This window comes from Ammodytes marinus (assembly GCF_949987685.1).
Source record: "Ammodytes marinus genome assembly, chromosome: 22".
NCBI lineage: Eukaryota > Metazoa > Chordata > Actinopteri > Uranoscopiformes > Ammodytidae > Ammodytes > Ammodytes marinus.
This window is the reverse complement of record NC_137226.1, coordinates 18,590,572-18,603,596: the sequence shown is the minus strand read 5'-3', so window position 1 is coordinate 18,603,596 and position 13,025 is coordinate 18,590,572. Positions and strand designations below refer to the sequence as shown.

The 13,025-nt window shown below is 41.2% G+C and overlaps 1 protein-coding gene across 1 annotated transcript in view; it reads left to right on the top strand.

Annotated features, from left to right (window-relative positions):
- Positions 1–13,025, top strand: part of LOC307268796 (receptor-type tyrosine-protein phosphatase zeta-like) — a gene marked incomplete at its 5' end in the record, with an annotated part of 46,596 nt that overhangs the window by 22,105 nt on the left and 11,466 nt on the right. Inside the window, 11 exons of the mRNA XM_080051542.1 lie at positions 2,923–3,102; positions 5,137–5,288; positions 5,385–5,480; positions 5,757–5,823; positions 6,369–6,526; positions 7,327–7,477; positions 9,171–9,355; positions 10,394–10,520; positions 10,995–11,044; positions 11,642–12,139; positions 12,294–12,495. Coding sequence (XP_079907668.1) covers positions 2,923–3,102; positions 5,137–5,288; positions 5,385–5,480; positions 5,757–5,823; positions 6,369–6,526; positions 7,327–7,477; positions 9,171–9,355; positions 10,394–10,520; positions 10,995–11,044; positions 11,642–12,139; positions 12,294–12,495 — 1,866 coding nt within the window. The remainder of the gene's footprint in view (positions 1–2,922; positions 3,103–5,136; positions 5,289–5,384; positions 5,481–5,756; positions 5,824–6,368; positions 6,527–7,326; positions 7,478–9,170; positions 9,356–10,393; positions 10,521–10,994; positions 11,045–11,641; positions 12,140–12,293; positions 12,496–13,025) is intronic.

Below are 13,025 nucleotides of genomic sequence, written 5' to 3'. Positions count from 1 at the left end.
TTTCAGCAATTGATTGGTCTTTCCATTCACCCCATAGTATATGTAATTGTTTGTGATATTGTATCTGTCTTTTCAAATTAGTTTAACATTCACATGCAAAAGGCTTAAGCAAGGTGAAAAATTAATATTATACTGTTTTATCAGAATTACAGACTGTGCTTTTTAAAAGTCTCCCATGTGAATTTGAAAACAATAGGTTCGCTGTCAGCATCAGCAGACTTTATTCTGGGACTGCAGAGAAAAGCATGTGGAACTCAGAGATATCAAATGTAATTTCCATATTTAATCATCTACATTTTACTCCTTGACTGAATTTGGAGTGGGTGTGCGTACATGCATGTATGTGCCTTTAAGCATTTAAATGAAGACAGGAAAGTCTGACTTCAAGGCATTTTTTTCTTATCCCATTCTCCCGAACCTGTCAGCTACTTGTTGCCATGGTAGCGTTATGTCAAAGAGTAAATTGGTGTCTGTGTGCGTTATGACGTTTTGTACGGCTGCAGGGGGCCAGATGTGGTCATGCACTGGCAAACCCTTGTCATTTCCTACACACACATGTACATTACTAGCACTGTCATACCAAATATATCAGGATGGAAATGTGGATCTGACCCTCTGTTCAATATTACAGTGATGAAATGTAAAACTAAATTAACAATTTACAAGAAATACAAAAAAACTTTTTTTGACCTTTAATTGCATCATTCCCTGTCAATCACCTTCAATCTTACTTTCAATATTGACTTTCTGTGTTGAAGTCATAAGGTCTCAGTGGCTAAACTATGTCTCAACACCACAAGTGGTAACTCAAAATTACGGCTGGACAGGGCTGAAGCAGGGAACTCACTGGACCACAATCCTCAGTCTGTTTCCACAGGTTCAGCTGTTGCTGCTGAAACAGGCAGCAATTCAACACATGAACACAAATGAATTATATTTATTTGGACGGGAGTGAGACACACATAACAAGGAATGTAAAGCAGATACCTGTTAAGTCATGTGTGACCTGTTACAGTTGGACCATCTGCCCTGACCTCATTAGGCCCATTGTCTTTTCTGAATACTGTAAAATGTGCGCGCATACACATACTGTACACACATAGACATGTGCATGCTTTTAACTGACAAAGCAGTGGATTAGAAGAATCCAATGATGCTTCCCCCATTATCCAAAAGATGTGTGAAATTGATTTCCATATTCCATATATTCCAAAATGTGACAGTCAGTTGGACAGAATGATCCTGGTGCATCAAAGTAAAACTTGTGTTATCTTACATATGACATATAAAGCCTGTCTTTCTTCTAATAGTTTTCAAGAAACCGTACCCTAAAATCAAACTTAACTAACAGTGTTTTGCCGTCTAATAAATTCTAATCTTAATGATTCTATTTGCTTTCTTTGTACAAGCATACATTACATTATTTTTCAGTTTTCCAATGTTCTCTACTATGGCTTTAAATAAGAAATATTCACCACCATAATAAATGCAGTAAGTACTGAGACATGTCTGGAGGAAATGACTGACTTGTGAGAGCTGATGAATAGATGCACAGTAAAAGGAAAGACAGGGAGCTGTTCGTGCTAGCACACATATATGTACAGTCTGTACATAGGTAACTTGGTGTATGAATTAATATTTTACACACGCATGTAAAGGTACTTCCTGTATTTCAGTATGTAGATGGAAATGCAGATAGTGTGACATGCACACATGAATACATTCACACATGTGCTCAGCTCACCCAAAATTACATTTAAAAACTAATTGTAAATTCAGACATGCGCTCATAAATAATCCACAGCAATTTTGAGGCAGAGCTTGTGATATTTAGCGGAAGATTTGCGCTAAAATGTCTTCTAAACACCAAGACGATGTCACTTTTGCTTTTACCTTCCACATTATAATTCTTGGGTATTCAATGTTTGGCTCCAAATTGTCCCTGTCCCAATGCTGTTCAAATTGTCTTGCATTATTCATGGGAAAAGCAGAGCCTTGTTAAAACACACGAATACACACCCACACCACATCAATAAGTATAAACAGAATTCAGAGTGGTCCCCCTCCCCTCTCACACGCACACACACACACAAAATGTGCGCAGAATTTAAGACATGCACTCATGCATTACTGATTCACACATGTGAAGCATTTTAACGAAGCATTTCAATATCCATTAAGCATGACTGCCTTTAAGTCAATTTAGGACACTTGGGTAATTGGTAGACTCTCAGAGTCTTAGTATCTCTGCTTCAGACTGTTACATTAGGAGGGAAATCTGCTCAGTAGGTATTTGTTACGGAACAGTATTAGGGCCAGCAGAGAGAGAAAGATGGGATTTAGAAGTTTTCTTTCACTATAAGTTTTGTGAATAATGTTGAAATATCGAGAATAAAGGCAAAATACAATGCGCTCTCGTCTCACAGCCCACTGCACGTAGAGTCTATTATATAATTGGTCTTGCTTAGATGACGTCTGGTTTCAGTAAAAAGGAGGTTGTAGCCCATTGTCTGCCTTACAACAATAGCAAAACAAATGCATTGTTTGTGCCTTAATAAAGTTTTTTCTTACGAGTTATTGATACCAGAATTTCGACTTTAATGCAATATTTACCTGTCAAGTCTATTCTTGACATTGTAATTCGTCTTTTTTCTCCACATTGTAATTGGTCTTTCCTCTCGTATTTTATTCTCCCGTGACCCTAATACCAAGAGGTTGCTGTTTGTGTAGCACCAATGCAGGTGAGCTTCCAGGTGGTGACTGTGTGTGAGTGTTAAGGGAGTTTGACATTTTCACTTCAGTACTTTCTGAACAAGTCTGTCTCTATATTTCTTTGCCACCCTCACTCTCTCTCTCTCTCTCTCTCTCTCTCTCTCTCTCTCTCTCTCTCTCTCTCTCTCTCTCTCTCTCTCTCATATCCAGGTACCCTGAACCAGCGCAACTGGGGTAAGAGGTACCCGTCCTGCAACGGGGCCAGGCAGTCTCCAGTGGACATCGACGAGACGTTTACCCAAGTCAGGCTGCAGTACCAGAATCTACAGCTGGAAGGATGGGACAAGCCCACGGCCGAGTCCAGCACCATCCACAACGACGGAAAAACTGGTGCGTTGGCGTTCTTCTCACTCTTTTGCCTGATTTTGAAGCTACGGGAAGCCATGTTTGCAATGTCATCCCTCAGAAAACCGTACCATAAGCTGTTTCTCTTTTGAAAGATGAGTGACATGAAGACATTTGTTTTCATTTTCTTTTCAATCCCAGACAAGCTCATACTATTCAGAGCAGAAGACACAGTATGTACAACATTCATGGAGAGATTATAGATAGAGATTATATCTATATACAAATCATTTTGACATTATGAAGCACGGCATCTTAATCCCTATATGTGGTAAGAAGCTTAACTTTTCCTGATGTGGCGGGGGAAAAAAAGATTCACAACTCAGAGGTTAATGAGAGAGTGAAGCAGCATATATTTAAAGGGGAAATAGTGTCCCACAGTGAGATAAGGATACGAGAGAGGCCAAAAAAATTAAAAATGGCAACCGCAGGGACAGCGTGGGGAGGAAGAAGGAAGATCAATGTCAAGAGGCAAAGATGGAACTGAACATCAGAAGAAATGCAAGGAAAGAGTAAAGGGAGAGAAATGAGGAATGTGAAGAGACATTAATAGCGAAGGCAGCGCATGGAGCGATGTCTCGCCTGATAAACAAATGAAAGCCGTCTGAGCTATCATCACCATCTTTCCAATACAGCCTGCGCTCTGTGTGCCCTCTATACATTAATGGTGCTAAAATGAATCTTTTTTTCTCTGAGCAGTCACAGAGGAAATTGCATATTAAAACGGGTATTGCGTAGCTGTCATGATATTATGAGAGAAATATGCGGCCCGCACAGTCTCACTAAACAGATATTAAATGCTGTTATGAGTAGTCGTCCAACAGATTAAAGGTGAGGTGAGAGATTCTGGAGAACGCTTCTTGACAAAATCCCTTTTTGTCAAAATCAGTGAATATCTCCTCACGATCCGCTACCTCTACGTACTGTCAGTGCGATGAAAAAAGAAATCCAGTTTTAATACACAGCCTAGGCTCTGTAAACTGGTATGCAGACAAAGTTAATGTAAACAAATGGGCCCACCGTAGTTAGCAGTTTGTGAGAATATAATCACAGATAAAGACAAAAATGTTATTGACGAGTGCTCTCCAGAATCGCTGACTCCAACTTCCAGACTCATTTGTGCCGTTTGTAGACACCAGCAGATTCATCAAAAATGTACAAACACAACATGCTACGTGTCTGCCACTAATGGGCTAACTGCAGAACATGGCGAAGCTAATGATGCCCAGAGGAGATGCTGGACACCAAAACAGAGGTTAAAGGGAGAGTAAATATTGGACTTGCATCCATCCGTAAGGTAGCCAGAAAGAGATTCTCCATTAATGCTAGCGTTGATCTTTGGTTACTGCATGTGGAAAAAAAGAAATTTGTTTGACAACTATCTTTGGAAGGCAGCAACAAGGTATAATATTGGCCTCATTATCGCCTTCATATGGTAATTACATGTAGATGTTGTGTTCACTGCTTGTTTTGGTTGGTCCCAAGTGGCCAAAACATCTTATAATGCAAGTTTAGGTATTGTTTGTTAATGATCACTGAGAGACCAAAATACATTGAAAAGAGACCAGAATAACCACATTTAATTAATGAACAATTAAAAGTTGTTGCAGCCACACTGGTGTGTCCTTTTAACTGTGGAAAAACATTTATTTTTATTTGTATACGTGTTTGACATTGAAACAAAGTTTTGGAACTTTACTGTTGCCACCATTTTGCCAGTTGCTTAGATCGAGACAAACCACATTTGGACCAAATCTTGGAGCGTGGAGGCCTAAGTGGTATGGAGTCATATGGTGGCAACTTAAAGTCTTGTCAATCAAACACATTGCCTGATTAAGCCTGTTGTAGGATAAGTGGGCATGCATCTTAAAGCACTTTGAACGTTAGCCTTAAGCCACGAAGGATGCTGCTTGGTCATGTCACTTTAATGAAACTCTTTTGCATTCCCAGTGTTTGATCTGTGACGACAGGGTGCTTGACATAAAGGTTAACATTAAAATGCTTGTGTTTGTTTTTTAGTGTCCATCAGTGTGGAGGGGGAGTTCTTTGTGAGTGGAGGGGGGCTGAGCTCCAGGTCTCGGGTTGCTAGAATCACATTCCACTGGGGGCGCTGCAACGCAACGTCAGAGGGCTCTGAACACAGCCTGAATGGGATGAAATACCCTCTGGAGGTACGGGAACACTCAGCGTTTGTTCTTCTATCTATCTATAACACCTTTGTCGCCCAATGAGTTGAGCTGACCTACCTGTTTCTCACTCTCGTTCAGATGCAGGTCTACTGTTACGATCCAGACGAATACCAAAGTCTGGACGATGCCATTAAGGAAGGAGGGAGGATCTCTGCCTTGGCGGTGCTCTTTGAGGTAGGACCACATGTTAATGTATACTGCAGTTATAGAGATTTACCTGTCTTTATGTTAATAATTAAGTGATTGTATGTTTGTGCTCAATGGTGTTTTGTGCCCCCAACAGTGCCTTCAAGGCAGCGCTGCCTGAAAGGGCCTATCCCCTAACCTTATCCCTAACCCTAACCTCAACCAGCCCTGCCTTGAAGGCTCCGTTGGGGGCACACAACACCAAACACCTTTGATTGTTTGTGAGTGAGTTCCACATCAAAAAGTTCATGTTGTTTTCCACAGGTTAGCCTGGATGACAACGAGAAGTTGAGTCCTTTGATAGAGGCCGTCAACACTGTCAGCAGGTTCGGTAGGTCACTTTGAACATAAAACATGAACATGGGTACAAAGATAGAAGTACGTATAATTGATTTTCTCTTTACAGAACGAATAGCAGCATTATGTCCAGGAGAATATTTGAGTTTAACCAACAGAGGAAACAGCAGAATATTGATATCCCTGCAAAAAAGGCAAAATGTGATGCTTGTTACTAACTGCTGTGATTGAGATTAAATTTAGCAGAGCATGCATAATATTAAAAAGGTGAAGGGTAAATCAATACATTCTGAAAATTGGCTTTAAATTAGAAAATGTAATTATTATTATCCACAGAATAAGTATTGAATTTAAAATCATCTACCAAACAAGCAGCGTTGTTTCAGTTAGTGAGAGATTGATTATAAAAACATGTTAATAAAATTGCACCTAAAAAAATCAATATCATAGACTTAACAACCCATCTGACATTCTTTTAAAGCCTGGTCCCAGGTGGTTTTACAATTTTGGAACAAACATTTATTAATTTATTAATTGTGATGTTTTGTTACTGATGGGATCTTTCTTTTTTTTAACCAGGTAAAAGTGGGTCAATGGAGGCGTTCACCTTGAGCTCTTTGCTGCCTAATAACACCGATAAATATTACATCTACAACGGCTCACTGACCGCACCTCCCTGCTCTGAAGCAGTGGAGTGGATTGTCTTCAAACACACTGTGGCCATATCAGAAACACAGGTCAGTGGGTCTTATCTCACACACACACACACACACACACACACACGCACACACACACACACACACACACACACACACACACACACACACACAGAGACAGACAGACAGACAGACAGACAGACAGACAGACAGACAGACAGACAGACAGACAGACACACACACCGTCATAGTGTATATTTAGCTATATAAAAGTCATGAAAAATATCCGTCTTCGTTGGCTTTCAGTTTATAAAAAGATGACATTTTTAAACATGGTGCTGCCTGTGGTGTCAGGTCGTAGTTTATGGCTGGTTTTGACATTAGTGTACAAAATAAAAACAAAACTCCACTCTGATGTGATGCAGTGTGACAGGTTTAGTCCAAACGTGAACAGAGCTTACACTGTGATGGTACAGCAGCCTAAATCCAGACCCAAGACCTTAACTGCTTAGGGAACGGCTCCTACTGAATCATCTGTGTAATAATAATCAATTATGTAGCCGAATAATGGAGAGGGAATGAGGTCGAGAAAGTGGTTGTGTGCATTCTATGTGATTACTTGTGTGTGCGTATGCGCTTGTGTTGGTCTGCGGCGGCATGATTGAAACGGGGGGTGGCAAGGCATGACACGGACGCGTAGTGGCAGACCAAAAATAGAGCAGCGCTGTGCCTTTGCCTCTGCTCACAAGCTTAGGATTTAGGTTTATTTAAGGCAACTGTATAGAAACAGGGAAGATGCAAACAGCCGAATCCTTCTTGTCCTGGTTTTCTGTTTCAGTCCACCTATCCTCTCTTGTCTCTCTCTCTCTCTCTGTCCCCAGTTGGAGGTGTTTTGCGATGTGATGACCATGGAGCAGGCTGGATACGTGATGCTGACGGACTACCTGCAGAACAACTTCAGGGAGCAGCAGCAGCAGTTCATGGGCCAGGTGTTTGCCTCCTACACCGGAGTGGAGGACGTGCTCACACCCAGTACGTCTGCACAACAACATCACTCAACGTTTGCTGCTTTTTTGTCTCTTCTTTAAAAAGAGTAAAACTACACACTTAAACTTTATTTTTTTTGAGATTTAATCTTAACTGTGCTGTAATGGAACACATCAATGCTGGGGCTCATATGGATATTTCCTTAAAATGTTAAAAAAAATATATGTATTTTATGTTCAGGACTACTCTACGTCATGTAATCTGTAACACCTGTCAATCAGAGGTGAGATACACTTTACCCACCTCATCTTCAAATAGCTTACGATCCAGACACGCGTGGTGTCATGACATGTCAACCAGCTGTCGGCTTCCTGACAGCTAACCCCGCCTCCATCTCGGCGGTTTGGATAAAACAACTCATTTTCATTCTCCGGTCCTTGGCTTGGCCTCCTCGGCTCTCATTTCTCACTTTTGTTTTCATTTCAACCTCGTCGTTCTCTGTGCTGAGCCTGTTTTGACATGTGTGTGGTTGCTGTCAATAGGCCAGACAGCATCTTAGCTAGATGTAGAACTGAGAACTGTGCTACATGGCCGTAGCTTCGGGTACAAGTTTCCTTTTTCGTTTACAGTCAGTATTATTTTTTCCTGCCTACAGTTTTGATTTAAGTTCATGGTTTGGATCACGCATTTTTCGGAAAGCATTTCACTCAGCTTAAAATTGATGGTGTACTTCTTTTAGTCATTGGAGATGAGTCAGGTACCATCACTTGAAAATGTATTCACCCTTTAGGGATCAATATAAATATTACTGAAAATATGCCGATCTGCTAATTCCTCTGTAGCTGTAACGCTGTTCGCTAAGCCACAATCATCAAAAGATATAAATCCTGACGCTCTTCAGCTTCATAAAGTCGACCCTCGAGTAAAGTGGGTCTTTTGGGTTGCCAGGGAGCCTCACTTTGTAGTTATGTGCCCATTTTTCTCTCAGTGCAGGCAATTTATTTTGCAGCTCTTTTTGAAACTGAAATATATTATTCAGAAAAGGCTCTTTTGGACACACACACACACACACACACACACACACACACACACACACACGCACACACACACACACACACACACACACACACACACACCTCCCACTTATTGCCCTGCCTCACCCCCTGATTTTTAAAATGTGCTTCTGTTTTGTTCCATTTTCAATACTTGACTTTATTCAATTTCCTTCAGCCGCACAGAAATAATTGTGAGACGTTGCAGCATTACTGTGCACTGCATTTCTTTCTCTCGTCTCTTTTCATTTTTTTCTTCCAGCTTTCTGTATCACATCTGTAGAAATCACTATTTCCTTTTTCCTAAAGCTGTAGTGCGTAACTTTGCCATTGCCAAATCAGATGACACAAAGTTGATTAAGCCTATCAGCTCCACAAAACTCTCTCTGTATTTCTCAGTATGCCAGCGTTTACCAACTGGTGTCACCCACTGACACTGGCGCAGGAGCTCAGAAAAATCCCAAGAAGCGCCTAAGAGATGTTTCAGTTGTTGATTCTGCTGCTAAGAAAAAACATGGACGTACAGCAGAAGGAATAAAATCCTTGCGCTATCACCATAGGCTTAACTCAGATACACCGACAGTGTTGTTGTAATGACTCAGAATTCCTCGTGGTGGCGACAGCAGTTACGCACTAATAGCTTTAATACCAATCTTGTCTTCCTTTTCTCTCTCTGCCATCTCCAGCCTGCAGCTCTGAGCCGGAGAACGTTCAGGCCGACGCCCAGAACGATACGACCATCGTGGTGATGTGGGAGCGTCCGCGCGGGGTTTACGACACCACCATAGACTGGTACACCGTCACCTACCAGAGGCTGCAGGGCCCACAGCAGCTCAAGCAGGAGTACAGGACCGATGGGGACCAGGATGTGGTACGATACACCTCTACACACACATCACCTTACAAACAAGCACCCATTTGTACACTCACCTCTAACTGCATCTAATATAAACTCATGTTTTACCCCATTATTCCACACAGGTTCCTTTGATGTGATTGGTAGAAATGACAATCATTTCCTTTTCTCCTTACATCATCAAGTGTTAAAATTCTATCAAGCATTCATCCACTCTCCCTCTGTCACTCCACTACATTGCAATTGCTGTTGGGACCTATATTGATCAAAGCTATTGATTGATCATTGGCCTCTCAACTGGGTCACTGAGCATCCCTCCATGTGACCATGACTGTGTGTATAAACAGTACGCGTGAGAATGAGTGTACAGTATGTGCAGCAGCCTTTGCGTCTACGTTAACTCTGATTGGTCAATATTTGGACCAACGTTATACGACACCAATGTTAGAGAATGTTATTAGTATGTGGCTTTTACTCACCAGTTATTGGCATATGTGCAACTTGAATGTATATTCTCAGTTATGCTATATTCTTGAAATGTACTACAAATTTAAATGCTAAAATACACTATTGTTTGCAGCGTTTTTAGGGATTTTTAATAACCTGTTTTGAAGAGACTCAGAAATGTAACATATTTGGAGACGAAGAGGAAACCAACAAGTCATCATCATTAGAAATCTTCTTATTCGATTTATGAATTTGTATTAAAAGCATTAGGGACATTTCAGATTCCCACCATGTGGTACTTCTGAAAAAAACCCTTGTAGGAATTAAGCTGTGGAAATTCAAAACTGCGAGGTTGATCTGTGGTATATTTATGGTCTCAAAAATCAATAAGCTGCCACTTCTGATAAGCCAACTACACAGGAACCCCCGCTCCACACTGACTGGAGGCGGTAACAATTTAACATCACCTGCTGTGATTAGGAGTTAATGTAATTAATCGTGTTGAATCATTTTTTTAAAGTGATGGATTGTGTTAACAGTGTCGTGGGTGTCAGAGAATGTGAAAGGTCGGGAGCCACTAACTAACTGTCCTGTGTGTCTTCACAGGGTGCCATCATCCCCGGTCTGCTGGCTAACAGCAGCTATGTGGTTCAGGTGGTCGCTATTTGCACCAACGGACTGAGAGGACGATGGAGCGACCAGATTATAGTGGACATGCCTTTAGAAGACCCTGGTAAAAGAACAACACACACACAAAAACTACAAAGTAAGAGGATGTCTTTTAAGTTGAGACACTACAGGTGAATAGTGTGCAATTTAGAAGTTATAGAAGATATCATCCTGAAACTTTTCCAGTTGATTACTTGCGTACAATTTCTTCAGAAATGTTTGAATAAATATGGAAATGTGCAACATATGAACTTATCCTTCTGTAATTACCTTCAAAATAGTGCTAAGAATGGAAAGTGTTGGTACTGTCAAGGATTTTTGGTTCAGAATATTGAAAAAAAAATAATGTTAAGATAATGGCCGCTAAAGAAACAGACAATTTGTAGTAAAAGAAACACCTATGTGTACGTTTTGGATTTTTTTTATTCTAGCCAAAATAGCCAAAAACCTCTAAATTGACCAGGGATTGGAAAAACCTTTTTGCCTGCAGTGTCTAACCTTAACTGCTACATTGACTTCATTTCTTTCCCCTCTGTAGAAACTGATTCTGATCCTGACCCTGTCACAAAAGAGTTGGAAGGAAAAAAGGTAGGACTTGACTTCACTCTTCTTGCCTGCATTCATTTTTCCGTGCTGAAGTTAGCCATGTAGTCTGTCATATCAGTGGACCTTATTATTATGCAAAGGATTGTAATTATGTCAGTAGAGGCTTATCATTGAGTGATTGGAGAGCACTACAAAAGGTGGTGAGCAAGAGACACAAATAATGCTTCAACATTCTACCACTGTGAGAACCAATAGAGCCTGTGCTCATTCACTGCCTTCATGGTGATAACCTTCTGTCTTATTATCAATTCATTTGTTGAAAAGGTAAACCAGACATGTGCACTAACAACCGTGTCTTTGGTTGGATGTTTTCATTCACTCATTTAAAGGTGGAGTCAGCGATTCTGGAAAATGTTTGTTTTCAAAATCATAAAAGGCGCTTATAGAATAGATCTCCGTACATGTGTTTGCCCCTCACAAGGCCTGTCCTTCATAATCATATATATATATATATATATATGATTTTATTCAGGACACATGAAGATCCATAGTACAATGTATAAAAAATAATATATACAGTATATAACCACACATGTTGTGGCCCAGCTCCTCACAGTAGTTCTGTTTTCCTTGAGCTAGGTCTCATCTAAGACCAAAGTGGAGAAGCCACGGATCCTGAACCAGCTGGACCTGTCTCCAGAGGACCATAGCCCTGTGGAGGAGATCCCAGTGGAGCAGACCAGAGTTTACCAGAACCATCCAAACCACCAGGAGAACCAGCCCTATGACCAAACCCAAGCTAACCCCAAGCTCCCGGCCCGGGTCAGTCCCCGCTCCACCCCACAGCCTCCCTCTGACTCTGTGGTTCTACAGAAAACTCGACCCAACCAGAATGTGAAAAAGAAACCAGGCAGGAACAGGTCCAAACCAGATGATATGGATCAGAACTGGATCGACGAGGAGCGGATGACTCATCGGCCGTCCACTAAGGCCGGCTTTGACGACAACGGTGCAATATGGGTAACTGACCCAACTGAGCAGCCGGGCTTCCTGTTTCCTGTTGCCCGGACAACTGCCCCGCCAACGGTCCGCCGACAAATCACAGAAGAGGCCTCGTTGTCAGTGTTGCCACGTCAGGTAGCTCACCACACAAATGGTTCAGCCCACTGTTGAAACAAACAGGCACATCTTCACCACACTAACACTACAAGGTTATTTTGCCTAATTTAGATTTTTCTTGTGTCGTCATCCAAGAAATCCAATGTTTTTCTGCACTCTCTTCTACGTGTAGTCAAGTGATCCTGGTCCATCAGACCAAGCTGGTGAGAGTGGCCGTTTGTCTTCAGGGTCAAACCCCTACACCCCTCCTGTGGAGGACATCCAAGTCACAGATATCTTCTATGAAGACACAGTCAGCAACTCCCCACTAGAACCCTCCACCACCACCACCACCACCACCGATACATCAGTGCCTGCTGCCTCTGGGTTGCCAGGTCAGGTTCTTTTCTCAGCACTCTTGTTTACCAAAAACACCTCAGGCTGGTAGCCTGCTGCTACTGCAGCTCCTCATGCACTGCCAGGGAGGAATTTAAGCTTATTAATATTTAAACAGGCATTGGCAGAAGGTTTTTCTTCATCAGTTTGCCACTGGTTTTGTAACACCAATAGTAACACTGACATTTTGCATCGTATAGGTTTAAAGTGAAACAAAAATACAAAATAAATCATATTACAGCTGCTGCTGATTAACTGAAGAAATCATTATAACAAAGAGCTATTTAATGGCTGTTGATGTGTTTAGAGATGCTTACGTTTCCTTGAAAGCCTAGACAAGATGGACTTTTAAACTAAGACTCTTTAACTTACTTAGTTTTTACAATTAGTTTTTTAAATTTTTATTTTTAAATCAGTCAAATTAGTTTCCTTTACTTTTGGATTTATTATTGTTGTTTGAAAATGCTGTATTGTGGATCTGACTAACATTAAATTTGCAATGCCTTGTCTTGCTCTAAGTGTCTCTTGA